The sequence below is a fragment of the Macaca thibetana genome, chromosome 11 (assembly GCF_024542745.1).
Source record: "Macaca thibetana thibetana isolate TM-01 chromosome 11, ASM2454274v1, whole genome shotgun sequence".
In the NCBI taxonomy this organism is placed as follows: domain Eukaryota; kingdom Metazoa; phylum Chordata; class Mammalia; order Primates; family Cercopithecidae; genus Macaca; species Macaca thibetana.
Window position 1 is genome coordinate 6,676,235 of NC_065588.1, and position 27,463 is coordinate 6,703,697.

The window sequence follows — 27,463 nt, forward strand, 5'->3', positions numbered from 1 at the left end:
GCAGTAGCGTGATTTCGGCTCACTGCAACCTCAGCCTCCCAGGTTCAAGCGATTCTCCTGCCGCAGTCTCCCGAGTAGTTAGGATTACAGGTGCCCGCCACCATGCCCGGCTAATTTTTTGTATTTTTAGTGGAGACGAGGTTTCACCATGTTAGCCAGGCTGGTCTCGAACTCCTGACCGCAGGTGATCCACCCACCTTGGCCTCCCAAAGTGCTGGGATTACAGGCGTGAGCCAGCATGCCCGGCCTTCCCCTACACTTCTATTGCCCTCCTCTCCCCAGAGTTCAATCACCCCTAGCTCTGACTCCAGGGCTCTCCCTTCCTGGGAAGACTCAAGGCTGCAGGAGCCTAAAACTGACCTGATTTCTCAGTAGCACCCAACCATTCCCTCTCCTCAGAAGATCCCAGTCCCACCTTCCCACCTCTACCCTTAAAGCAGCAAAGGCAGTACCCAGTTCCCTCAAAAATACTCAGCGGCCAGAGGTTGTAAAATGTGTATTAAATTTCATGGGTATGCACAGTGGAGAAGGCATCCTCATAGAGGCAAGAGTTCCAACCCGGTGACAATGGCAGTGAGCCACCCCAGTCTAGTTTTCAACCATCTAAGACAGGAGCAGCTGGCCATTGCCCCTGGACTGAGATTTCTTCCTCTTTGCTGGTGGGGGGCGGCTGGAACTGATGGGAGACACAGTCGGAGGCTGAGGCCCCTTGGGGGTGTCATTCTGTTTCTGGAAGGCAGCTTTCTTGAAAGGCTGCTCTGGCAACTGCTGCTTCTCAACCCCCTTGGCCCTTCCAAGGGGGTGATGATGGTCCTTAGGTTTCAGGGTGGCCTGAGTCTTGGATGGGGATAACACAGCCGGTGTTTCTGTGTCTGTGCCCTTGGGAGGGGCATTCTGCTTGAGGAAGGCAGCTTTCTTGGAGGACTGTAATTTAGGCGATCGTTGCTTTAGCTTCCCAGTCACCTTGGACTCCCTGATCCCTTCGGCTTTTCCAGCTGGCTGACTGCTATCCTGGCACCTGGAGGAAGCTTGGGTCTTTCTGACAGAAGGTACAGTGGACAATTCTGAGTCTGCCCCTTTAGAGGTGCCATTCGGCTTCTGGAAGGAGGCCTTCTTGGGACGTTGCTGTTTCTGCAGCTGCTGCTTTGTCTTTGCAGCCCCCTTGGCCTTTTTGGCTGGCTGGCTGCTGTTCTCAGACTTGGGGATGACCTGAGGCAAGTCTACATTTTTAGGTGTGGCTGTTTCAGAATTTCCTGGGGTTAAAATTAAACAGATGGTGTCAGAAAATAGGCCTTATCACCGTATTTTATTTTATTTTATTTTATTTGAGACGGAGCCTCGCTCTGTCGTCCAGGCTGGAGTGCAGTGGCATGATCTCGGCTCACTGCAAGCTCCACCTCCCAGGCTCACACCATTCTTCTACCTCAGCCTCCGGAGTAGCTGGGACTACAGGCGCCCGCCACCACGCCCATAGAATTTTTTTTATTTTTAGTGGGGACAGGGTTTCACCGTGTTAGCCAGGATGGTCTCGATCTCCTGACCTCGTGATCCGCCCACCTCAGCCTCCCAAAGTGCTGGGATTACAGGCATGAGCCACTGTGCCTGGCCCATCACCATATTTTAATATTCTCATATTAAAATATGAGAATTGCCATCTCTTGGGCAGGAGCTCCACACATTTAGGTCAGTGCCTAAAAGCAGATTACCGAAATTCCCATTACTTAATTAACTTGGCCTTTACTCAAGTCCTACTTGAACCTTGTATTAAGAGATCACTGCTTATAGGCCAGGTGTGGTAGCTCACACCTGTAATTCCAGCACTTTGGGAGGCCAAGGCAAGTGGATTGCTTAAGGCTAGGAGTTCAAGACCAGCCTAGTCAACATGGTGAAATCGTCTCTACTAAAAAGATAAAAATTAGCCAGGGATGGTGGTACCTGTCCACACCTGTAATCCTAGCTACTTGGGAGTCTGAGACACAAGAATCACTTGAACCTGGAAGGTGGAGGTTGCAATGAGCTGAGACTGCACCACTGCAGTCCAGCCTGAACAATAGAGCAAGACATTGTCTCAAAAAAAAAAAAAAAAAAAAAAAAATCACTGCCTATCCTTGGGCCAAAAGATTTTTTACAGAAAGCTGCGCCCTCTTGAGGACAGGAAGTAACAAGACGCTGTAAGGAAAAAATGAATTGGTTTTGGGTATTTTTTTTTTTTTTTGAGACAGAGTCTTGCTCTGTCGCCCCAGCTGGAGTGCAGTGGTGTGATCTCGGCTCACTGCAACCTCTGCCTCCTGGGTTCAAGCGATTCTCCTGCCTCAGACTCCCGACAATCACAAGCGTGTGCCACCATGTCTGGCTAAGTTTTGTATTTTTAGTAGAGACGGGGTTTCACCATGTTGACCAGCTGGTCGAACTCCTGACCTCGGGTGATCCACCCGCCTCAGCCTCCCTAAGTGCTGGGGTTACAGGCAGGCACGAGCCACCACGCCCGGCCTCACAGAGTCTTCTAAATGAATTTGAAGCACTAGCCTTTATTTTATTTACTTTTTTTTTTTTTTTTTTTTGAGGCAGGGTCTCACTGTGTTGCCCAGGCTGGAGTACAGTGGTGCCATCATAGCTCACTGCAACCTCAAACTCCTGGGGCTCAAGGGATCCTCCTGCCTCAGGCTCCAGAGTAGCTGGAACTACAGACAAAGTCTCCCTTTGTTGCCCACACAGGTCTCAAACTTGTGGTCTTAAGCGATCCTCCTACCTCAGCCTCCCAAAGTACTGGGATTTACAGGCATGAGCCACCACCATACCTGGCCTATTTATTTTTTAAATCAGAGAAGTTTTTTTCCACACGGATTATGATGAACTGCAGGATAATTAAAATATGTACTTTTTAAGTTATAGCAAATTTTACTATTTCTTTTTTTTGAGACAGAGTTTTGCTCTTGTTGCCCAGGCTGGAAAGCAATAGCATGATCTCAGCTTACTGAAACCTCCACCTCCCAGGTTCAAGCAATTCTCCTGCCTCAGCCTCCTGAGTAGCTGGGATTACAGGCATGCACCACCACACCCAACTAATTATTATATTTTTAGTAGAGACGGGGTTTCACCATGTGGAATTCCTGACCTCAGGTGAGTGCTGGGATTATACGCATGAGCCACCACGCCCAGACAAATTCTACTATTTCTGAAGTAGCTCTTCTCTCCCTCTTGCAATTAAACCCAGGGTTATATCCCAGTAAGTAGTGTTCTCAAGGCTGTTTCAGAAAACCCCACCCTTCCCTTGAGATGCAGGCCGGACTCCTCAAGATGGCTGAGAAAACAATCTGCAATGAGTGTGACGGGCTGAGAACTGCTGACAAAGCTCTGTGGAGCTCCGTTCCAACCCAGTGCTGAGAATGCTGGACCAGCAGAGGTACAGTACCAGTAAGTCAACCCTCTGCCAAGAAGGAAAAGAAACCACAACCTTCATTTGGAATGTATTTAGTGCTGAACAACTGCAGCCACTTGGCAGAATAAAGGAAAAGGCCTCCATCCATATGAACACTTCAGCTTATTCACATGGGGTCCAGCACTCAAAAGCAATTCTAGCTGGAATGAGAGGGTTCTCTCATCCAAGCATGCAAAGGTTGGAGTAAGGGATGCATGAATCTTTCCTTTCCCTTCCCTTCTGTCACGCCATAAAGGCTCCTGAAAGGTGAAAAGAGCAAAGGTGGTGATGAAGGGTAGAAAAAGATCACTCACCTGTCTCGGACTGAGGGATAGAATTGGAGAATTTCTTGAACTTGGCAATGAAGAACCCATCCATATTGTGGGTATGAGGGTAGAAGCGTCGGGCAGAACGCAGACTGGGGTGGAAGCGCCTTTCTCGAAAGCGGGTAAAACCCTCCTGGCCAAAGTCTAGGCCTGTGGGCACCAGTCGCACATTCCTCTTTTTCAGAGCATAGTCTACCACCCACTCATTCTCTTCCACCTGGATGTTGGGGGAAGATAAACAAGGGAGGAAAAAGCAGAGCTGGAGCTGAAGGGAGCTCATGGGGCAAAGAGCCCCCCAGCCCAGCCTCCCCTGCTCTGCCATGGCAGAGGCCTCACCATGATAGAACAGGTGCAGTAAACAAGGTAGCCTCCTGTCTTGGAGGTGGCATTGACAGAGTCAATAGCACTCAGAAGCAACTCCTTCTGGAGGTGAGCACAGCGCAGGATGTCCTTCTCATCCTGTCCCAAAAAGAGACCCAAAGGCAGCCTCAGGAGGAGAGGGGAGCCCAGAGCATGTCCCCATTTCACTTTCCAGCTCTACGAGACCCAGCCAAGGCATCTCAGTGGCCACCACCTGACTCCTCACCTTGTTAGTCTTCACGGCTGGGTCCTTGGAGATGACCCCAGTGCCACTGCAGGGAGCATCCAGCAGCACTCGGTCAAAGCCCCCCACCACCTGGGGAAAAGATACAGATGAATCCTATGTCTCTTCCGCAACCAGCAGCGCACTATTTACTAGGGTCAAGTCTGAACACTGAGGTCAGGAAGGGAGAAGGTCAACTGCAAGAAGCCTCAGGAGACACACAGCTTGAGTCTCACCTTGGGGAACTGGCGCCCATCATAGTGACTGATAACGGTGTTGGTGACTCCCAGCCGGTGCAAGTTGCCCACAACACTCTTAAGCCGCTCAGCATTGGCGTCATTGGCAAGGATCACACCCGTATTCTTCATCAGCTGGGCTAAAGGGAGGGCAGTAACAGTGCTGATCAGCCAGTTCCACTGCCTCCATACTAGCTCCCACCCTCCTGCTCAGGAATCCACACAAGTGGTATCACCTCAAGGCAACTTCACTCCCAACAAGCCTGCCTACTCTATAGGCTGATCCACTCTGCACTAGCCCCTGGTGGTCAGCAAGTCTACCAACGTGGTTTTCCCATTTTTACTGAACACCTATCTGGTCCTACATACTAAATTACTTCTTTTAAGTGATAGCAGCTTAATAAAAGTTATGGCTGCTGAGTATGTGCTGAATACCGCCAAGGACTTCTAAATGCATCATCTTAACCCTCACAATCCAAGCATAATCCAAGGGGAACCCCAAGCGCAATTACCATCCCATTTTACAGATGACAAAAGAGAATCCAGAGTCAGATGTGTATAAGTGGCACACCCGGCACTGGAACCCAGGCCGACTCCAGAGACTGCTCCTCACCACTCTGCTAGAGCCTGCACATCGTGTTCCGTGAGCGCTAGTGAGTCAGCAACCCCATCTACTTTCAAAAGCAAGACAGCCCGATGAATCCCACCTGCCTGCCCGTCTCATACCCATGTAGCTGGTCTTTCCTCCAGGGGCACAACACATGTCCAGGATCCGCTCATGTTCCTGGGGTGCCAAGGCCATGACGGGCAGCATGCTGGAGGCTCCCTGCAGCATGTAGTGCCCAGCCAGGTACTCGGGGGTGGCACCTGTGGAGGAGGACCACCCTGTGACATGCGGTAGGGACAGGGACAGAGGTAGAAGGGCTCTTGGGTGGAGACTTACCAATGGGCACAGAAGAATCATATACCACTAGTCCAGTCTTTGACCACTTGCCCAGGGGATCCAGATTAACCCCACGATTGATTAGAGCCTGAAGAGGGATGAAGATTTTTTTTTTTTTTTTTGAGACGGAGTCTCACTCTGTTGCCCAGCCTAGAGTGAGGTGGCGCAATCTTGGCTCACAGCAACCTCCACCTCCCGGATTTAAGCAATTCTTTCTTATGCCTCAGCCTCCTGAGTAGGTGGGACTACAGGCATGTACCACCATGCCTGGCTAATTTTTGTATTTTTCATAGAGATGGGGTTTCACCATGTTGGCCAGGCTGGTCTCTAGCTCCTGACCTCAGGTGATCTGCCCGCCTCGGCCTCCCAAAGTGCTAGGATTACAGGTGTGAGCCACCGCACCCAATTGGGATGAAGATTTTAATAACCTCATAGGCTACTCTACCCAGAAAACAGATGAAGACATTAAAAACATGGCCCATGGCCCCACAACTCCTAGGGTGCTTGCTCCGAATACAGTCATCATGGACTCATTGAGCAGTTTCTCTTTCCCACTCCATCCTACGGTGCCCTTTTTTTCTTAACCTCAGGCTCCTAACTCAAGGTCTGAACTTCATCCCAATGGAGCAGGATGCCGCCTCCTGTTACTTTATTTCCTGGAAGTGGCATCTGATTTTCTAAGAGGCTGACCCCTCCACCATACTAAAAATTTAATGATACTGGTTATAGCACATTACATTATTAGGTTTTCTTCACACCAGGAAATACACAACACATATAACCCAACAACTAACTTTAGAATGGGTCGTTAACCTGGGGTCCCTGAACCCTCAGAAATGAGTTTAAAATATTGACTGTGCACATGTATCTTTTTTCTGCAGTCAGGAATCATATTTCCCCAGCTCCTCAATCATCTCCCTCCATTTTCCTTGGGGGCAGCACGCTCATCCTGAAGTCTCATCATCCTAGTCACAGGGAACAGAGGTTGGAGGGATGAACTTCCCATTCCTCAGAGGTCCTAGGCCCCCAGCCTGCCAGAGATACCAGGCCTCTGGGTTTGCCCCTCAGGGTCATGCTTAGGTCCTAAGGCCCCACCCAGTCAGGGAAGCACAGGGCAATCTCTGGAGTTGGCAGAAATCACTTCCCTTCTGAGATGAGCAAGCCTCAAAGGCCACCCCTCACCTGGGCAAGGTCTCGGCGTCGGGTTTTCAAGGTATTGGTCCGGAGGGTGACGGGCCGAGGCACCTCATTAGCTTCTAAGAACTCCACCAGCTGCCAGGCAAGACAGCAGGGAATAAATGAGGATGGCTAAGGAGCTCAGTCACGGGAGCGGGGCAAGGGGGCTGAACCTCTTCCTTACACAGGGTAAGGAGGTGAGAAAAGAGAGGAGGCATTCTGGCAATCCAGTACCTCAGACAGAGGGAAGAGGTCCATGAGCTTGCCAAGCAGGAAGTCTCCATAGGAGTAGTAAGTGGCCAGATCCTTCTTGAGCCGGTTCAGGTATTCAGAACGAGACCGCCCTTCCTCCCGCTGAGCCCCAAAATCACGCAGAATTCCCACGATATCCTGGATCCGCCTGTGAACTCGTTGCAGGTCTGGAGCCTGGGCATGTGGGCCTGTTAAGGAACTGTGTCATGATGTCCTAGGGCCTGGAAATCCCTCTCCCAAGCACCTTCCTCCTAACTCTTCACTCTGTCCTGCAAGGATATCCTGCTCCATCTCCCCGGCAGGGGGCAGCACAAATGGTTCCTCATCCACATTGATCTGCAGGCCCCCATCTGCCTCCTCCTCCTTTGAGGGGCCGGACTCAGGGGTCACTTCTTCCTCCTCGTCCTCCGTCTCCTCTTCACTCCACTGGACCCTAGAAACAGGTCCAAGAACAGAGTGATTCACAGACCAAAACAGACACCTCCTCCTTCCACACAGCTTCCCCACCCTAGCCGCTGCCTATGCTCCATCCCAGTAGCTTCCAAAACTCACCCAGCAGCAGCTTCCCGGACCTTCTGCTTCCGAGCAGCTCTTTCAATGGGCAGCAGCTGAAGAGACACAAGGGCTGTTAATACAGGCCTGCCCTTCCATCAGCCCTTGTAGCACTTTCTCTCTCTGTATCTTATTTTCTCGCAAAATAAAAATCCAACACTTGCTCTCAGAAGGAAATAGAGGAGCAAAGAAACGAAGATAAAATTGGCACAATATTGATCACTGTTGAAACTAAGTAATGAGGGCATGGTGGTGCACGCCTGTAAATACCAGCTACTCAGGAAGCTGAGGCAGGAGAATTGCTTGAACCCGGAAGGTGGAGGTTGCAGTGAGCCAAGATCGAGCCACTGCACTCCAGCCTGGGCAACAGAACAAGACTCCATCTCAAAAAAAAAAAACAAAACAAAAACCAAGTAATGAATTAAAGGGTTCATTACATTTTTCTTTCTACTATTATGTGTTTTTCACTTTTCCATTAAGAAAAAAAAAAAAAAAAAAAAAACTTGAAAAACACCTGCACATATAAAGGACAAAAATTGCCCTTGACTACCATTTTGCCATATTTTTTTTAGAGAAGTCTTGCTCTTGTCCCCCAGGATGGAGTGCAATGGCACGATCTTGGCTCACTGCAACCTCCGCCTCCCAGGTTCAAACGATTCTCCTGCCTCAACCTTCCAAGTAGCTGGGATTATAGGCATGCACTACCATGCCCAGCTAATTTTTTGTATTTTTAGCAGAGACGGGGTTTCACCATGTTGGCCAGGCTGGTCTCGAACTCCTGACCTCAGGTGATTTGCCCACTCGGCCTCCCAAAGTGCTGGGATTAAAGGTGTGAGCCACCATGCCTGGCCCATTTTGCTATATTTTTTTAGAGTTACTCTGTATTTTTCACATAATCCATTTTCAAGTTTGTTTCTTGCTTTTTAGACTTCAGTTAAATCACAGGCATTTTCATAGACACAATGACCAGTGTTAACTGCATCATATGCATGAACCATAACTTAAACATATTGTATATTTTGGAAGTTTCCAGAGTTTTTGGCATTATGATCCACATGGTGCCTGCAAACCTAATAATGACCCTATAGATACAAAGGGATGGAAGAAAGGGGTGCACATGGGGACTTTCTCTTTTTTTTCTATACGATTCTAATAATACATCTACATACTAATTGTATAATAATTTCCTGCACCTCAGTAAAGAACTATTTGCTGATGTTTTGGATCATCTTCCTTAATAGGGAATTACTATGTCAAAAGGAAGAAGTTTTTGTGTTTTTTTTTGAGACAGTCTCACTCTGTCACCCAGGCTGGAGTGCAGTGGTAAGATCACAGCTCACTGCAGCCTCAACCTCCCAAGCTCCAGTCATCTTCCTGCCTCAGCATCCTGAGTAGCTGGGACTACAGGCGTACGCCACCACACCCAGCTAATTTTTAAACAATTTTTTTAACTTTTTTTAAAATTTTTTTTGAGACAGAGTCTCACTTTGTTGCCCAGGCTGGAGTGCAATGGCACGATCTCGGCTCACTGCAACCTCCGCCTCCCAGGTTCAAGCGATTCTCCTGCCTCAGCCTCCCGGGTAGCTAGGAGTAACTGGGATTACAGGTGCACACCACCACACCAGCTAATTTTTGTATTTTTAGTAGAGATGGGGTTTTGCCACGTTGTCCAGGCTGGTCTCCAACTCCTGAGCTCAGGTGATCCGCTCACCTCGGCCTCCCAAGTGCCAGGATTATAGGCGTGAGCCACTGCACCCAGCCAATTTTTAATTTTTTGTAGAGACGGTATCTCCCTGTGTTGCTCAAGCTGGTCTCCAACTCCTAGGCTCAAGCAATTCTCCTGCCTCAGCCTCCCAAAGTGCTGGGATTACAAACGTGAGCCACCATACCCAGCCAAAAGGAACAAATATTTCACAGTTCTGAGATAACTGCTTTATAAAAAGTGCATTTCTGTTCCCATCAGTGGAGCACACCATTGTCCACCTTCCCACATCCACACCAAGAGAGCCTTCTAGATTTTTTTAAATGCTCTATCCTACAGCTCCTTCAAACTTGTAGGTGCACTGGGAGAGGATATAAGGCAGTAGGGAAACAGTGATGGAGCACAAAAACCCCTTTCCTCTAGTCAGGCTTATCCTTGCCACTAAGAAACAGTCTCAAGAATCTGGAAAGAAACTAAATAGCAAGGATCCTTCTCTGAATGCCCGGAGATGAATCTCACCTCTTCATCTTCCTCCTCATCCTCAGAGTTGGAGTCAGCTCCATAGTCATCTACCATATCAGCATCATCCTCGGAGCCCCAGAGGTCCCCCTGGTTCACCACATCATCTTCTTCAGAGTCTTCCTCCTCCTCTTCCTCATCACTGCTAGGTGCTGGGCGCTTCTTGCCTTGAGCAGCATTAAATAGGGACTGGGGTCCCTTCTTACCAGCTGTCTGGACAGCTCCTGCAAAGATCCCTAAGGGTTTGACGAGTCCTGGACTAATGGCAGCCACACATTCCCGGGCCCCACACCCTGGGGAGCCTGCACTTTCTACCCCTCAGAATGTCCTCTGGCTGTTCCTTTCATTCCGGAAATGTTTAGCAAGTCCTTCCCTACCCAGGACCCAGAGGACTCCTCATGTAGCATCCAGCTCTTAGTTTCACTGACCTTTTGGTAGCTTTCCAGGCAATGGTTTGGCCTCAGGGGACTTATTTGTCTTAGGGACTTCAGCAGAACCCAGCCTCCTCTTGGCTGCCCTGAAAAGACACAAGAGATTCAAGGAGTAAAGAAATGGAAAGATATTTCCAGGTTCTGCCATTTCCACCATAGGGAAAAGTGAGAGTCCAGAATTAACTCTGTGGTCAAAGATAAGCAGTACCAATTAAGTCCTGACACCCACACTTACCTCTTTCGAGCACGACTAGACAGCCTCTTGGAATTTTCGTCACTTACTGTTTGAAAAAGAAAAACGAGGCAGAACAAGTTACAGGGGACACTGAAAATAAATGGGAATGGAAATAAACATGGTAAGAGAATTAGTACACTAATTAAAAGGAGTCCATTTAAATCTCAGCCCTGTCATTATTTAATAATTGTATATGAGTTTCTTTTTTTTTTGAAATGGAGTTTCACTCTTGGTCTTCCAGGCTGGAGTGGTGCAATGGCGTGATCTCAGCTCACTGCAACCTCCGTCTCCCAGGTTCAAGCGATTCTATTGCCTCAGCCTCCCACCACCACACCCAACTAATTTTTGTATTTTTAGTAGAGACACGGTTTCACCATATTGGCCAGGCTGGTCTTGAACACCGGACCTCAGGTGATCCACCTGCCTCGGCCTCCCAAAGTGCTGGGATTACAGACGTGAGCCACTGAGCCTGGCTATACGAGTTTCTTAACCTCTCCGCATCCATTTCCTTAATAGTGCCTCTCTCACAGGGCTCTAAGATGATGAAGTGACATAACAAGACCAACAAGTTCAACATAGTGCCCAGGACTTGCTACTATATCAATAAACTGCATCCTTTATCCAAAGCCCAACACAAACTCCAGGTCCTGTGTTATCTCCCACCAGTCTTCCACACAGTAGACTACTACTTGGCATGGAGAAGCCGGATCCGTGCTTTTCCATTTCCATTCCTTCCAAAAAATCAATGACTGACCCCTCCCCTTCACTACTTCCTCTTGGTACAACTTAATCCATTTTTCAAAACCCAGCTTAACATGCAGTTCTGCATGGGATCCCCCTTCCTCTGAACTCACAATGTTTTAAATCACACCTTTTCTTGCATGAATAGTTGTGTCCGTGTCCTCACATCTCTACGACCTAAACAGTTCCCTACAATCTAAACGACAGTGTTTCATTCATACCTCCTAGTAACTAATACATAGAAGATTCCACCTAAATAGAAAATGAACAAAGACTAAAAAAGAGAAGAGGTTATGATACAGAATACTGCAAAAGCTGAGGGATCAGGAGACCACAACTAATCCTTACCTGCAGGCAAGAATCTGGCGAGTTCTGTCTCGGCACCCTTCTGCTTCCGGGCCTTTCGGCCTGGCCCCCGCTTCTCCTTCTTTGTAGGGTCCAATTTGCGCCCCATAGTACTATGGCAGACAGAAATGTGAGAAGGTGGCGTCGCGCGTGCCGGAGGAAACGGCAGAACGCAGGCTTGGCGTACTATAGTGGGAAAGGGGACAAGCTCAACTCAGCACCCGCAACTCACTCAGCACCCCCGATTCACTCAGCACCCGCGACTCAAGTACCCCCGCTATCCCCCTGGAGGCCGACCGAACGCCCTCCCACCCTGAAACCCAGGTAGTGCACTCCTCTCCCCACGTCCCAGACCAGGTCAGGGCTGCCACCCTTCGTCCCCCAATTTCCTCTAGACCCACCAGAATGCGGGTTAAGGCCCGAGACTGCCCTCGGGGCCGCGCTCCACGTGCACTCCGCAGCTAGCTTTCGGCCGCCACTCGCCACAGAGTCCTTCCACGCAGGCGCAAGGGCAACGCTAGCCTCGCGGCCCCGCCTCTTCCTGTTGCGCCCAGTCGGACGCCGCACCCGGAACTTACGCTGGACCAGGGAACGCCAGCGGAGCCGGCGGCGGCGAGTAGGGGGAAATTCGAAGGAGCCGCGCAGCTTACACCCGCGGCGGGTGGAGGGAGCACTGTGACGAGAAACCGCTGAGCGTGACCGCCCTTCCCTCAAGGAGTTGGCTTTTAGCCTCACGGCCGGTTTCTGTTGGAAAAGCTGGTGCGTGAAAGCCGCACCCTCTCCTCGAACCAGGGCCCGACAGCGGGGCCCTCTTTCTGGCATCCACTGCCCTAGTCGAGCCTCGAGATAACGGAATTCCAGGCTGGGCACCGTGGCTCACGCCTGTAATCCCAGCACTTTGGGAGGCTGAGGTGGGTGGATCACCTGAGGTCAGGAGTTCGAGACCAGCCGGGCCAACACGTTGAAACCCCGTCTCTACTAAAAACACAAAATTAGCTGGGCGTGGTGGCGGGCGCCTATAATCCCAGCTATTCGGGAGGCTGAGGCAGACAGAATTGCTTGAGCCCGGGAGGCAGAGGTTGCAGTGAGCCCAGATCGTGCCACTTCAGCCTGAGCAAGAGCGAAACTCCACCTCAAAAAACCCGACAAAAAACAGCCGGGCGCGGTGGATCACGCCTGTAATCCCAGCACTCTGGGAGGCCGAGGCCGGGGGATCACTAGGTCAAGAAATCGAGACCATCCTGGCCAACATGGTGAAACCTGTCAAAAATACAAAAATTAGCTGGGCGTGGTGGCGCACGCCTTTAGTGCCAGCTACTCGGGAAGCTGAGGCAGGAGAATCACTTGAACCTGGAAGGCAGAAGTTGCAGTGAGCTGAGATGGCGCCACTGTACTCCAGCCTGGCGACAGAGCAAGACTCCATCTCAAAAAAAAAAAATCATGGAATTCCATGCCACTCAACTCCTACTCCCAGCCCCCGCCCCTTTTTAAAAAATATTTTTATAGAGACGGGGTCTAGGGGGTGGGGTCTCACTATATTGCCAGGGCTGCTCTGGAACTCCTGGGCTTAATCGATCCTCCTGCCCCCAACCTTTGTGCTGAGATTACAGGCTGTGAGGCATCGTGCCCCAACCTCCCAGCACCTTCCTTGATGCTCACTCTTGCTCAGCCCCTCAGTTAAGGTGCTGCACTACACCTGGTCCGCAGGAGGCCTCGGCCGGAACTCGCTTTCAGGTGGGTCTACAATTAGTTGGGAAACAACGGGTTGCAACGCCGACCTGGTCTGGGACATGAAGAGGGGTGAACTACCAGGGTTTCAAGGTTGGAGGGCGTTAGGTCGGGTCTCCGGGGGCGTGGGGTTGAGGCTGGGTTATTCCACAAATTGCATCCCAATTTTGCACAACTGAGCAAGAAAACCCCCCTCAGCCTTCCTTGAAACTAACGTTAAGGTAGTGGTTAGGTGTTAAAAACTGTTCCATGTACTTGACTGGTTTTACTTGACAACCGTATGAGGTATACATGAGAAACCTGCATCCCACAGAAGTTAAACTTGCTCAAGGCCATTGTGGTACTTGGAGTCTTGCAGCCTCTCATTTTCCACAGGTGGAAGTCATCGCTGGCCAGGCACACACTGCACACCCACACAGAACCCAGTTCTTCAGTGGAGTATCAGGACACCACATAGCCCTTAATTTTCAACTATACAGGTGCCAGGCTCCTGCTGCACACACTCATCCACCTGCACCTACACCCACACTGAACCAGAGCACTAAAATACAAGGAAACTTTTATTTTCAATTTTCATCAAGAAATTTGCTGTGGTTTTTTATGCTTTTGGTTTTTTTTTTTTTTTTTTTTTTTCCACTTTATTTCATTTAGCCGCTCAGTGGCTAGAGCCGCTGGGTTCCTGGTATTAAAAAGATGCCAACAGAGGTAGCTGTGTCTCGCCCAGGGGCCCAGCCCACTCTGAATACCCCCAAAAAAGGAGAAAAGAAAACACAAAATAAACCAACAAAATAAAACCAAAAGGAGGAAAAAATTCAGATCATTTTCTTCAAGCCTGGCAGGAACCCACAACAGTTTGTGTGTAACAGGCGTTACAGTGGGGAGAAGCCAGGGTCCAGAAGGCCAGCCCGCCAGCTCCTGCAGATGGCGCCGGCGCTACTGCTGCATGTCTCTCCTGCAGGAAGGGCACCACTGCCCCTCACTCCCTCCCCTCCCCCAGTGCGCTGGGGCTGTTCCTTTACAACATGGAAGATGGGCAGAAGGAAGGTGAGGGTCTCTCAGGCCCCCCGGGGAGAAGCTGGGACAAGAGAAAGTGAGGAAGGTCACTGCTCAGCGGTGGAGGTGGTATCAGTCTGCATCTTCACTGCTGCTGGGCTACCTAGAGAAGGAGACCCAAGGAGTCAGAATTCCAGATGATAGGAATCCACCCAATCTCAAGGGAATTCACTGACAGCCTACCCACCCAGTATGTAAAGCTAGGGACATACAACAAAGTTACAAGCTCCAGAATGGTTCTGCAGGAAGAGGTGGTGTCAAGAAGAAAATGGTCCTACCTGCTGTGGGGTAGGTTCGGGTGCCCGGTTTGCCAGGCGGCTGAGAATGTTACGCTCTGACATCTGTAACCTCACAGCAACTGGGGGAATTCGGGCAATGGTAGCTGGGAGTCGAGTCACATCGGCTTTCATGTCACTCAGCAGTTCTTCCAGCTGTTTCAGAACTGCAAAGGGAGAAAAAGAGGTGGTGAGCTGTGGTGGCCAAGACTGAGCTCCCTCTACCCTAGTGGACCAGCATCACTTCTCAGTGACCAAGTGACTGTGATGTGTTATCTTCTGTCACCTGACCTGACCTCCACTATGTTCAAATTCCTGCTCCTCATATTCCAGTTCCAACTGTTCATGATTTTGTGCTCTTAAAAGTCACCTAAACCTTCACTATCCCTTACTATTATTGTATTTCCTCTTCTTGAGAAGCTTATTCCTGTTTTTTCTCTTCTCTACCTTCAGAATCTGTCTCCCACCTCCATTATAACAGCATTCTTTTCCTTATTTCACCCTCCGCCTCCTCATAACCTTTTACTTTAATTAGAAACAAAACGCCGAAAGGGGTCTAGAATTTGAAGGGATCTTTTATCACCTTAAGTTACCTCTAAAGTATCCCAAATGACACTATATTATTCTGCTTTGCTTTCCATCTCAAGAACCTGAATATATTTAAAGTTAAAAGAGGTGGGGCCGGGCGTGGTGGCTCATGCCTGTAATCCCAGCACTTTGGGAGGCAGAGGCAGGTGGATCATCTGAGGTCAGGAGTTTGAGACCGGCCTGGCCAACATGGTGAAACCCCATCTCTACTAAAAAACAAAAAATTAGCCGGGCATGGTGGCGGGTGCCTGTAATCCCAGCAACTTAGGAAGCTGAGGCAGAAGAATCGCTTGAACCCGGGAGGCGGAGGTTGTGGTGAACTGAGATCACGCCATTGCACTCCAGCCTGGGCAACAAGAGCAAAACTCCATCTCAAAAAACAAACAAAAAAACAAAATTAGCAGGGCATGGTGGTGCATGCCTGTAATCCCAGCTACTCAGGAGGCTGAGGCAGGAGAATCGCTTGAACCTGGGAGGCAAAGGTTGCAGTGAACCGAGATCACGCCACTGCACTCCAGCCTGGGCAACAAGAGCAAAACTCCGCCTCAAAAAAAAAAAAAAAAAAAAAAAAGGTGGCCAGGGCGGGGCATGGTGGCTCACGCCTATAATGCCAGCACTTTGGGAGGCAGAGGCAGGTAGACCACTTGAAGTCAGTTTGAGACCAGCTTTGCCAACATGGTAAAACCCCATCTCTACTAAAAATACAAAAACTAGCCGCAAGTGGTGGCGCATGCCTATAGTTCCAGCTGCTCGGGAGGCTGAGGCAGGATAATTGCTTGAACCCAGGAGGCAGAGGCTGCAGTGGGCCAAGATCACGCCATTGCACTCCAGCCTGGGCAAGAGCTAGACTCCATCTCAAAAAGAAAAAAAAAAGGTGGCCGGGTACAGTGGCACATATTTGTAGTTCCAGCTACTCAGGAGGCTGAGGCAAGAGGATCACTTGAGCCCAAGAGTTCAAGACCCACCCGGGCAAAATGTTGAGAGCCCATCTCTTTTTTTTTTTTCCGGAGTCTCACTGTGTTGCCCAGGCTGATAGCCAGTGCAATGGCACGATCTTGGTTTACTGCAAACTCCACCTCCTGGTTTCAAGCGATTCTCTTGCCTCAGCCTCCTGAGCAGCTAGGATTACAGGCATGTGCCACATGCCCGGCTAATTTTGCTATTTTTAGTAGAGACGGGGTTTCACCATGTTGGCCAGGCTGGTCTCGAACTCCTAACCTCGTGATCCACCCACCTTGGCCTCCCAAAGTGCCGAGATTACAGACGTCAGCCACCGCGCCCAGCCAAGAGCCCACCTCTTAAAAAAAAAAAAAAAAAAAAAAAAGAGGCAAAGAACTACTGTCCTTGATTGCCTCTAACATATTAACTCCCCAAGGATGGCAAAGGTCCCTACCAACTCCTAAACTCCCAAAGGAGCTCTGAAAAAGGTTTGAAAACAAATATATGTACATTGGGATGCAGTTAGATGAGGGAGGAGGCCTAATCAGCAGGAGGCAGGGGAGCCACTGGCTACCTTTGTGCAGGACTGCATTGGCTGGCTTGTTTCCTGCCATTGACTCCTTGGACAGGTGCTGATGACTTTCCGCCAAACACTCCACCTCAGCAAAGCGGGTGTTGAGGGCCATGGAAGGGTGAGAAGGGTCTTCTGACATGTTCAAGTAAGCAGCCCGGCGCAGCTGTTCCTCAATCACCAGAGCTTGTTCTAAGAGCTGGACAAGGGATAAGAGGAAACGGGAGTTCGACTGATAACTCACTTTGCTTACTTCTGACTGGCCTCTCAGCTCACCTCTCATTGTTTCTGATAGTAATAAGAACCTATAAATAACTTCATGGACAGCTCATTCCCACACCCAAGCAGTTTAACTTTGCCTTGTATCTTTTTTCTTTCCCTTTTTCAATGTCGTTTTTAAAACTCTTTACCCTTTAGATTCTCTTATACAAAAGCAATAAAAACTCAATTTAGAAAATAGAATATCAAAAATTAACAACAGATGATCCCACCTTCTAGAAATATATCCTGATGTTTTTCTTTTTAGGTTTTTTTGTGCATAGTTTTTTACATAACTGAGATCATACTATATACATATCCATATTATGTTTTCATTTAGTTACAGTTAAACATTTTCCTTTTTATCATCTACTCTTTATCAACTACTCTTCAAAAACACGTTTTGGCTGGGCACAGTGGCTCACACCTGTAATCCCAGCACTTTGGGAGGCTGAGATGGGCAGATCACTTGAGGTCAGGAGTTCAAGACCAGCCTGGCCAACATGACAAAACCCCATCTCTACTAAACACACAAAAATTAGCAAGGTATGGTAGTGCACACCTGTAACTGCTGCTGCTCAAGAGGTTGAGGCAGAAGAATGCTTGAACCCGGGAGGCAAAGGTTGCAGTGAGCTGGGATCATGCCACTGCACTCCAGCCTGAATGACAGAGGGAAACTCTGTCTCAAAAAAACAGGGTTATTTTTCTATTTTAAAATATTTTTGTTTTTTATTTCCTCTTATCGCCATCTCACTTCCATTCCTCTGAAAAGCAACCTTTCTAATATAGTAATACTGTAGCTTTTTGTGTAGGTTTTTAAAGACTGTGTTGTTTCATATGTATGTTTCTAAGTTACAGAATGATGTTTTCTGTACCTATGCTTTTTTTCTCCCACTACATACTTTTTAAAAGGTACACTTATGTTGTATGCACATGAATTTTGTTGCTTCTGTTGTTTAATGCCCCATAATATGAATACATGTTTTACCTATGCATTCTCCTAATGCTGAACATTTAGGTTGCCTCTAGGCCCCCATCACCAAAAATCATACTGCAGAAACACTCATGCATATGTCACCTGATGGAGCTGTATTAAAGGTTCTTTGAAATATATCCCAAGAGGCAGAATGTTGGTTCTTAATTTATGAAAAGATTTTAATTACTTAAAAAATATATTCATAAAACCTATGACTCAACATATGAGATTTCTTATACGCTTCTCCTCTCCTAGTGTCAGCCAGCACTTCTATGCAGATGATTTGATGCTTCTCAAACATGTACCTTGAGCACTGGTTCTGATCCCACTAGTGTATGGTGATGCGGGTAGGTAGTGGGAGGGGTGCTGATTTGTGAGAAATACCAAAAGACTTGTCTAAAATTCAGTATCATTCTTTTCTACAAACTGCTCGCTCTCTTCTTAAATGACAATTCACCTTTCTCAGTGACTCAGGCTCAAAATGTTATTTTCAGTCTCTTTCACTCTGTACCTCAAATCCAGTAAGTCAGAAGTTGGCGAGCTACAGTCTGTGGGCCAGCTCTGCCCCACCACCTGTTTTTATATGGCTGAAGAGCTAAGAATGGGTTTTACATTTTAAAATGGTTGGCAAAAAGTCAAAACAAGACTATTTCATGCCACTTAATGAGAATTATACAAAATTCAAATTGTAATATCCATAGATGAAATGCTGAAACACATCCTAACTTATTCGTTTATGTATCCCCTGTGGCTGCTTTCACACAACGAAGACGGAGTTAAGTATGTACAACAGAGACCACATGTCCCACAAAGCCTGAAGCCTATCTGGCCCTTTAATAGAAAAGGTTTGGCCGGGCGCGGTGGCTCAAGCCTGTAATCCCAGCACTTTGGGAGGCCGAGACGGGCGGATCACGAGTTCAGGAGATCGAGACCATCCTGGCTAACTCGGTGAAACCCCGTCTCTACTAAAATACAAAAAAAATTAGCCGGGCGAGGTGGCGGGCGCCTGTACTCCCAGCTACTCGGGAGGCTGAGGCAGGAGAATGGCGTGAACCCGGGAGGCGGGGCTTGCAGTGAGCTGAGATCCGGCCATTGCACTCCAGCCTGGGCAACAGAGCTAGACTCCGTCTCAAAAAAAAAAAAAAAAGAAAGAAAGGGTTTGGTTGGGTGCAGTGGCTCACGCCTGTAATCCCAGCACTTTGGGAGGACAAGGCAGGCAGGTCACCTGAGGTCCAGAATTTGAGACCAGCCTGGCCAATATGGCAAAACCCCATCTCTACTAAAAACACAAAAATTAGCCAGGCATGGTGGTACATGCCTGTAATCCCACCTACTCAGGAGGCTGAGGTAGGAGAATTGGTTGAACCCGGGAGGCGGAGGTTGCAAGTGAGCTGGGAGATGTCACCACTGCACTCCAGCCTGGGCAACAAAGCGAGACTGTCTCCAAAAAAAAAGGGGGGGTTTTATTAACCATTTTTGGTTTGCGGAAGAGTAAAAAGGTTTACTGACCCCTACAATAAGTCACTAAGTCCAGTAAATTCTTTGGTGTTTTGTTTCCTTTATCTTTACCCTTTTCATTTTCCACAACCAGCATCACAGCCCAGACCCTTAACACCTCATGATTATATGATAGTTTTATAACCTTATGAATGCTGTTTCCATTTCCCTTGGTCCTATCAAAACTCTGCTCACAAACTTTCAGTGGCTGCCCATTAACAACAGGGTAAAGTCCAAACTCTCTTATCTGGTGCCAAGAACCCACCTACTGACCTCTAGCTCTTCTACCTTTCTCTTTCCAACCTACCTCCCAACCATCACCCAACACAAATGTTTCCCTACAGCTCAACTGGGCTATTTGCTGTTTCCAGACATACTAAACTTTGCTGCCTCATGTCTTTGCCCAACCTAATCCCTTTGTTCAGATACTCTTCTGTTCCTACCAAAAAATCTCCATCGCATTCCTCAAAACTTTATTCCAACGCCATCTTCTCCATAAAGCCATTTGTGAGTTCCCTCCCTACTCCAATTCCTCTGGAGAACTTTTTTTTTTTTTTTTAAAGACAGGGTCTCGGATGACGCAGTGGCTCAGGCCTGTAATCTCAGCACTTTGGGAGGCCATGGCGGGCAGATCACGAGGTCAAGAGATCGAGACCATCCTGGCCAACATGCTAAAACCCCGTCTCTACTAAAAATACAAAAATTAGAGGCTGAGGCAGGAGAATTACTTGAACCCAGGAAGCAGAGGTTGCAGTGAGCAGAGATCACACCACTGTACTCCAGCCTGGCAACACATCAAGACTCTGTCTCAAAAAAAAAAAAAAAAAAAAGGCGTCTTACTCTAATGCCTAGGCTGGAGTGCAGTGGCACAATCTAGGCTCACTGCAGCCTCCCGAGTAGCTGGAACTACAGGTGCACGCCACCAGAATTGGTGAATTTTTGTATTTTCTGTAGACGTGGCATTTTGCCATGTTGCCCAAGCTGGTCTCGAACTCCTGGACTCAAGCAATCAGTTCTTTTAAAATGCTGGGATTAGCCACTGTGTCTGCCTCTCTGAGACCTTTTTCTTTTCTCTTCTTTTTTGAGATGAGTCTCGCTCTGTTGCCAGACTGGAGTGCAGTGGTGGGATCTCGGCTCACTGCAACCTCCGCCTCCCGGGTTCAAGCAATTCTGGAGAACTTTCTTATGCCAATCAGCAATCTCTCTCCTGATATGCAGAATGGCATTCATTTGATTACACATGTGCTCTTACTTGAAACTGAAAGCTCCTTGAAAACAGATACCATACTTTGTCTCTTTATCCCTGGGCACATCATTGCTTAGTACATAATACTTGAAGGCTTATTAGTGTGCATTTCTTCCCCGATTATACTCAGCGTATGAGACAACAGACATGTCTTTTTTTCTTTTTCCTTTTTTTGAGACAGAGTCTCACTCTGTTGCACAGGCTGGAGTGCCATGGCACAATCTTAGCTCAATGAAATCTCCACCTCCCAGCTTCAAGCGATTCTCATGCATCATCCTCCCAAAGTGCTGGGATTACAGGCATGAACCACTGCGCCTGGCCCACACAGCTACTCTTCAGCCCAGAAAAAGATGCCAGGCACAGTGGCTCACGCCTGTAATCCCAGCAATCTGGGTGGCCAAGGCAGGTGGATCACTTGAGGTCAGGAGTTTGAGACCAGCCTAGCAACATGGTGAAACCCCATCTCTACTAAAAATACTAAAAACAGCTGGGTGTGGTGGCGGGCGCCTGTAATCCCAGCTACTCAGGAGGCTGAGGCAGGAGAATCACTTGAACCCAGGACACAGAGGTGGCAGTGAGCAGAGACTGCATCATTGCATTCCACCCTGGATGACAGAGACTGTCTCAAAAAAAAAAAAAAAAAAAAAAAAACAGCAGCCCACTGACTGATACAGCTCTACCTCTTCAGAGATGCAATTCAATCCCACCTCTGTATCTTTCCTGAATACTCTACAGTGTTCCCCAAACACACCCCTCTGCACTAGTGTCGCTCATTGGACCATAGTCACCTACAGCTCATGTACAGTTAGTTAACTTTCAAGTCTGTGTGTCTTCAACCCTAATGTGTAAGTTACTTGGAACCAAAGCCTTCCATAGAATGAAGAAAGTGAGAACGGTGCACTGGATGGACAGACTCCCTCCGCACTTAAGCAATCAATATATTCCTCCCCAACCGCTCACCTTAAACCTTCGAGCTAGAAATTTATTCTTGATCTCTAAGAAATTGCCACGGTTCATTTCACCCTTGAAAGGCTCATTGAGGATGGCATAGCGTGGGTCATTCTGGATGTCTTGCCACCGGGCATAGCCATGGCTATTGGAAAAGTGCTCAGGAAAAACAAAACAAGAAAAGTAAAAACCTCAAACTAAGAGACCTTCAGAACCAAAAGCCTCAGTCCAGATTCAGGCAAAGGATACTTTATGATGCCAGCTAGCAGCCAGTAGTCATGCCGTCGATGCCAGATCTCGTAAGTCTTCTTGGTAACTGTGGCTGCCCGCTCTTCATTCTGCCAAAGGGAGTGCAACTCTGAGGAGGAATTTAGGGAAGGTGGGAGGGGGGGCGGGAAGCAAACATCTGTGAGAATTGAAAATGCTACTTATTCTTGTCCCCCACCATCCCCCATCCCTGGATCCATCTTTATATGATTTGCTTCTGGCTTTCTCCACAGAACCCAGGGGAGTACACTATCAGTTTGGCATTCCCTCATCGAACAGAGGTAAAGTCCCTGTACCACGGTTTCTGACAAGAACCCCAATTTCACATCCGATCCTTCTAACCCTGGTGGGCCCCTCATTTCCATACCAGTAAAACCACCATCTGCAATGTTGAACATGAAACGCTGTTTAATATTTTTCTTCTGTTTCTCATCATTCAGGTCCTTGGGGGTCTCTCCATTCTGAAGCATCACCTCTTTTTTCTCTTCTTCTTCTTTCTTCTCTTCTACAGAATATAAGGAAGAAAAATGTCGGTTCCAGCCAAAGCCCAGCACCCATCGCCCTTACCCAGAACACTGTATGCTACAAGAATCCATCCACCTCCACCCCTTCTCCACCTGGGTGTCTCTCAGACCCAGAAAATGGTGCCATTGGCCCACTGGGGACAGGTGCAGTCTTTTGGGATAAAATGGCTAGATGAGTATGGACAGGGAGGCAGGGCAGATACAGTCCTTGCTTCCGGTTTTAGAGTTCTTCTAAACCACAATCAACTTCTCCAAACACCCACCTTTGTCTTCTACCACAATAGGGGTCAGATCTATTGCTGACTTTTCCTCCACCTTCTCTACATCAGCAGCACCTAGGGGAAGAAATGTTATTGAAAATATACCTAAAGGAAGAACATTCTCCTCTGTTACACACTATTATCCAACTGGATAGACCTACATCTAAATGTCTGCGATTACAGTAATGTCAGCTGGGCACAGTGGCTCATGCCTGTAATCCCAGCATTTTGGGAGACAGTAGCGGGCAGATCACTTGAGGTCAGGAGTTCAAGACCAGCATGGCCAACATGGGAAAACCCAATCTCTATTAAAAATACAAAAATTAGCCAGGTGTGGTGGCTCATGCCTGTAATCCCAGCACTTTGGGAGGCCAAGGTGGGTGGATCACCTGAGGTCAAGAGTTAGAAACCAGCCTGGCCAACATGGTGAAACCCCGTCTCTACTAAAAATACAAAAATTAGCCAGGCATGGTGGCTCATGCCTGTAATCCTAACACTTTGGGAGGCCGAGGTGGGTGGATCTTGAGGTCAGGAGTTTGTGACCAGCCTGGCCAACATGACAAAACCCCGTCTCTACTAAAATACAAAAATTAGCCGGGCATGGTGGTGCGTGCTGTAATCCCAGCTACTCAGGAGGCTGAGGCAGGAGAATTGTTTGAACCCAGGAGGTGGAGGTTGCAGTGAGCCGAGATCATACCACTGCACTGCACATCAGCCTGGGCGACAGAGCAAGACTCCACCTCAAAAAAAAAAAAAAAAAAAAAAAAAAAAAAAGCCGGGCATGGTAACTACTCAGGAGACTGAGGCAGGAGAATCGCTTGAACCCAGGAGGTGGAGGTTGCAGTGAGCCAATATCGTGCCACTGCACTCCTGCCTGGGCGACAGAGTGAGACACCATCTCAATAAATAAATAAATAAATAAATGATTAGCTGGGCATGGTTGTGGCATGCCTGTAATCCCAGTTACTCGGAGGCTGAGGCAGGAGAACCGCTTGAACCCGGGAGGCGCAAGTTGCAGTGAGCAGAGATTATGCCACTGCACTCCCGCCTGGGTGACAGAGTGAGACTCCATCTCAAAAAAAAAAATAAAAAAAAATAAAGTCATAAGAGATAGGAAAACCTGCCACCTAAAATCAAGGGTGCAGGATTCTTCAGTGTATCGCTTCCTCCTGATATCTCTACAGCCCCAGTGAAAATTCATGAGTGACCATGGTTCACACAGGGATCTGTAGTGCCTAAAAATATGGACACCGGCCAGGCACAGTAGCTCACACCTATAATCCCAGCACTTTGAGAGGGCAAGGCAGGTGGATCACCTGAGGTCAGGAGTTCAAGACCAGCCTGACCAATATAGAGAAACCCCCTCTACTAAAAAATACAAAATTAGCTAGGCATGGTGGCACATGCCTGTAATCCCAGCTACTCAGGAGGTTGAGGGAGGAGAATCGCTTGAACTCAGGAGGCAGAGGTTGCAGTGAGCCGAGATCGCGCCATTACACTCCAGCTTGGGCAACAAGAGTGAAACTCCTTTTTTTAAAAAAAAAAAAAGAAAAAAAGAAAAAAAGAAAACAAAAGGCCAGGCACAGTGGCTCATGCCTGTAATCCTAACAATTTGGGAGGCCAAGGCGGGTGGATCACAAGGCCAGGAGATTGAGACCAGCCTGGCCAACATGGTGAAACCCTGTCTCTACTAAAAACACAAAAATTAGCTGGGCATGATGGCATATGCCTGTAATCCCAGCTACTCGGGAAGCTGAGGCAGGAGAATCGTTTGAACCTGGGAGGTGGAGGTTGCAGTAAGCCAAGATGGCGCCACAGCACGCCAGCCTGGCAAGAGTGCGAGACTGTCTCAAAAAAAAAAAACGTGGATACCTTTACCTTTGGGCTCTGTCTCCATAGGTTCCTCTGTTCTCTCCTTCACCTCTGCCTTTTCCACTTTCTCCTCTCCCTCAGGGGGTTCAGCAACGACCTTTTCATCCTCTGAGGCAGGGGCAGGGGGCTGTGTACACTTCAAAGGAAAAAAAAACAAAAACAAAACAGATGAAGCAGACAGGCCAGCAACTACAAGGAAGACTGGACTTATACATTTGTCTTTAGTGTGGCATTCAGTCACCCCCATCTCTTACCTCAATGGCAGTCTCAGGGGCTACAGATTTAACCTCCTTTTCTCCTTCTATGCTCTCTTCTTCTTTGAGGCTATTTTCCTCTATTTTGATCCCATCTTCTGCAGAACAATAAGAGACAATCAATTAGGAAGAAGGTCCTACATCAGAGAGAAGGTCATTTCTTCCCAGTTTGTCTCATCTTAAATTGTCCTCTCGTGCCTTTAAGAGCCAGCCCCATTCTTAGGACGGCCCTCCTAAACTGAGAGGGAAATTGCTGTGTGTCCTGCCAGACTACCCTGTTAGAACTGAGCACAGGGGAGCAGAAAAATAGGCCAGGACAAAAAGAGAGGGACAGAAAATGATAGGACAGGCAGACTTACCAGCAGGTGGGGCAGGTGCAGGAGTGTTGGGCTGCGTATCCCCTGGAGTGGAGGGTGTAGGAGTCTTTGGGGAGGGTGACCCTGGCTGGGACATTTTCTTGTTTTCCTCTACCTCAGCCAGTTCAGGCATGCTCCAGCGCCCATTAACATGTTCAAACTCCTGAACCTGTAGCAATGGGACAAGAAATTGAAGACCCAATTCCAGCTGCAGGCTCCTTTCCTATTGGCCCTCCAGTCTCCGCCTCCTGGGTTCAAGCAATTCTCCTGCCTCAGCCTCCTGAGTAGCTGGGATTACAGGTGCCCACCACCACACGCAGCTAATTTTTGTATTTTTAGTAGAGACGGGGTTTCACCATGTTGGGCAGGCTGGTCTCAAACTCCTGACCTCAAGTGATCCGCCCGCCTCGGCCTCCCAAAGTGCTGGGATTACAGGTGTGAGCCACTGCGCCTGGCCCCCTAGAAACTTTTAACAATGGCAAGTGGCTCAGGGCTCACCTTCTTGCGAATCAAAGACATAACACCAATTCTAGTAAGGACATGCTGGCGAGACAGGCCTTCTCGAGGGACACCATCAGCAAAGGTCTCAGCCCCATCTGCCCCCGGCTCACATAAATGCCGCATAAAGAGAGAGACATATGCCCTGTGTAAAGAAGTAGAGAAATGAGTTAAACAGGGATCATGCTGACTCTTAAGATTTTTTTTTTTTTTTTTTTTTGAGACGGAGTCTCAGTCTGTCGCCCAGGCTGGAGTGCAGTGGCCGGATCTCAGCTCACTGCAAGCTCCGCCTCCGGGGTTCACGCCATTCTCCTGCCTCAGCCTCCCGAGTAGCTGGGACTACAGGCACCCGCCGCCTCGCCCGGCTAGTTTTTTGTATTTTTTAGTAGAGACGGGGTTTCACTGGGTTAGCCAGGATGGTCTCGATCTCCTGACCTCGTGATCCGCCGGTCTCGGCCTCCCAAAGTGCTGGGATTACAGGCTTGAGCCACCGCGCCCGGCCAAGATTCTTTTTCCATCCCTTCGTGAGGCATTATCACAGGCAATAACTATGGCTCCACCTTGAGGTAAAGCCCACCACTGCACTGGAAGGCTGATCTCCAGACCCCACAAGACGACCCAGGTTCTCTTCCAGGGAAGCTAGGAACACATTACTAACAGCTTCACCTGCCAACTTCAACAGAGGAAACAGCCCACTTCCCTGCACGGCTGGGCCTAGAACCATGGAATGACCAGCTAGATAGCAGAAGAAGCCCTTGCTCTAGATCAGTCCACGCCAGCCCTCAACTCACTTGAACTCTTTCTCTGATTTGCCTCGCAGATCTCTTACAAGCCACTGGGTAGTAAAAGCATCCTGAGGTGGCATACCATATCGCATAATTGCGTTAAGAAAGGCTTTTCGCTGACGAGCATTAAAACCAAGTACCTAGGGGAAGAAGAAACCCAGGTGAGAGGGAGCAGGTCGCACTCCACCAAAGATCCAATATCTGGCACTCACCCACCCTTAGAATCCCATGGCACTTACTTCAATATTCCCACCGACACGGGCCAACAGAGGAGGCAATGGCTTATCTTTATCATTCCGCAGGCCCTTACGACTGGGCCTACGGGGAGCTGCAGGAAGAAAAAGATGAATGAGTGACACAGGTAGGATATGAAACAAAGCAATATTTAGAAAAGCAACAAAAAAGCACAGCCCTCACCTTCTGAACGTTCATCAAAGTCTTCATCACCTTCCTCTGAAGCCACTGAGTAATCGGACTGGTTGTCGGACTGGTCGTCCTGCCAATCTGGAGGGAGAGAGGGCAGATGAGCGGGGCCCACTGCTCTAGTGGAACGGCCCATGGGTGGGGGGCGGGGCCGGCCACACACACCTCGGTCCTCCTGGGAGCCATCATTGTAGTTGACCTGTTTACGGATTCTTTTTCCTTTACCCAGATTTCGGGCTAGATCTTCTTGCTGCTGCTCATAATGGTGCCGCAGCAATTTCTCCCAGTAGTCAGGATCCACACTTTCTTCCTGTTTAATGATTTCCCGTTCTACCTCCTCTTCCTCCTGGGACAGAGGGAGGGCCAGGACTCAGGAGTGCTGAAGTCAGCACCACCAGCTACCCCTGGTCCTCATAGTTCCCACTCTGCTAGCTCCTTTTCATGACTGGACTCTTAAATAGTTGGTGTGCCTATTTGGACCTACGAACTTAGAAGAAATTTAATTGAGAGTACATAGCTCCTCATAATTATGTATACATTAGCAGTCAGCATAACTCAAGAAAAACATGGGATAGAGCCATTATCACAGGGAAAGATGAAGAGACAGAATGCTTTCTTCTAACCCCTTGCACTGGTGCATATACAATCGAAAAAAGCAAAAAGAAAAGAGGTCAGAGCCTTAGCAA

At 48.5% G+C, this 27,463-nt stretch overlaps 3 protein-coding genes and 1 non-coding gene across 12 annotated transcripts in view; 1 reads left to right on the plus strand and 3 right to left on the minus strand.

The window, feature by feature from the left end:
* The window catches only part of PTMS (parathymosin), a 251,995-nt gene that overhangs the window by 25,025 nt on the left and 199,507 nt on the right, over positions 1-27,463 (plus strand). The window lies entirely within an intron of this gene.
* NOP2 (NOP2 nucleolar protein) lies at positions 480-12,001 on the minus strand. Its single transcript, XM_050747543.1, has 16 exons — positions 11,861-12,001; positions 11,463-11,645; positions 10,374-10,419; positions 10,136-10,224; positions 9,708-9,931; positions 7,487-7,542; positions 7,216-7,367; positions 6,917-7,116; positions 6,689-6,778; positions 5,507-5,594; positions 5,290-5,430; positions 4,564-4,703; positions 4,331-4,420; positions 4,081-4,203; positions 3,733-3,961; positions 480-1,253 (listed from the first exon to the last, which is right to left on the minus strand). Exons 2-16 carry the CDS (start codon positions 11,566-11,568, stop codon positions 604-606), a joined length of 2,424 nt encoding a protein of 807 aa, XP_050603500.1. The 5' UTR covers positions 11,569-11,645; positions 11,861-12,001; the 3' UTR covers positions 480-603.
* Positions 13,730-27,463, minus strand: part of CHD4 (chromodomain helicase DNA binding protein 4) — a 39,057-nt gene continuing 25,323 nt past the window's right edge. For 3 of the 8 annotated variants that reach the window (XM_050747391.1, XM_050747393.1, XM_050747388.1), the window contains exons 26-40: positions 26,943-27,123; positions 26,772-26,858; positions 26,594-26,682; positions 26,361-26,494; positions 25,570-25,714; positions 25,075-25,240; positions 24,716-24,813; positions 24,468-24,597; positions 22,593-22,664; positions 22,173-22,310; positions 21,788-21,896; positions 21,551-21,683; positions 16,614-16,812; positions 14,519-14,682; positions 13,730-14,343 (exon numbers count right to left, since the gene is read on the minus strand). In XM_050747391.1, the coding sequence (XP_050603348.1) occupies positions 14,326-14,343; positions 14,519-14,682; positions 16,614-16,812; positions 21,551-21,683; positions 21,788-21,896; positions 22,173-22,310; positions 22,593-22,664; positions 24,468-24,597; positions 24,716-24,813; positions 25,075-25,240; positions 25,570-25,714; positions 26,361-26,494; positions 26,594-26,682; positions 26,772-26,858; positions 26,943-27,123 (1,863 nt within the window). In that variant the 3' untranslated portion in view covers positions 13,730-14,325. Of the gene's footprint in view, positions 14,344-14,518; positions 14,683-16,613; positions 16,813-21,550; positions 21,684-21,787; positions 21,897-22,172; positions 22,311-22,592; positions 22,665-24,467; positions 24,598-24,715; positions 24,814-25,074; positions 25,241-25,569; positions 25,715-26,360; positions 26,495-26,593; positions 26,683-26,771; positions 27,124-27,463 lie in introns of all 8 variants that reach the window. The other 5 variants (XM_050747392.1, XM_050747389.1, XM_050747386.1 and 2 more) reach the window with 3 other exon arrangements.
* On the minus strand, positions 24,899-25,035 carry LOC126931911 (small Cajal body-specific RNA 11). The gene has a single exon (XR_007718019.1). It is a non-coding gene; the product is annotated as a small Cajal body-specific RNA 11 (non-coding RNA).

Excerpts from the sequence above, each read along its gene's own strand:
- NOP2 (XM_050747543.1), bottom strand. The coding sequence starts at position 11,568 with ATGGGGCGCAAATTGGACCCTACAAAGAAGGAGAAGCGGGGGCCAGGC. Across the intron at positions 4,704-5,289 it reads AGGAAAGACCAGCTACATGG|CCCAGCTGATGAAGAATACG; the intron begins GTATGAGACGGG and ends CCCTCCCTTTAG. Across the intron at positions 4,204-4,330 it reads CAGCCGTGAAGACTAACAAG|GATGAGAAGGACATCCTGCG; the intron begins GTGAGGAGTCAG and ends TTTTTGGGACAG.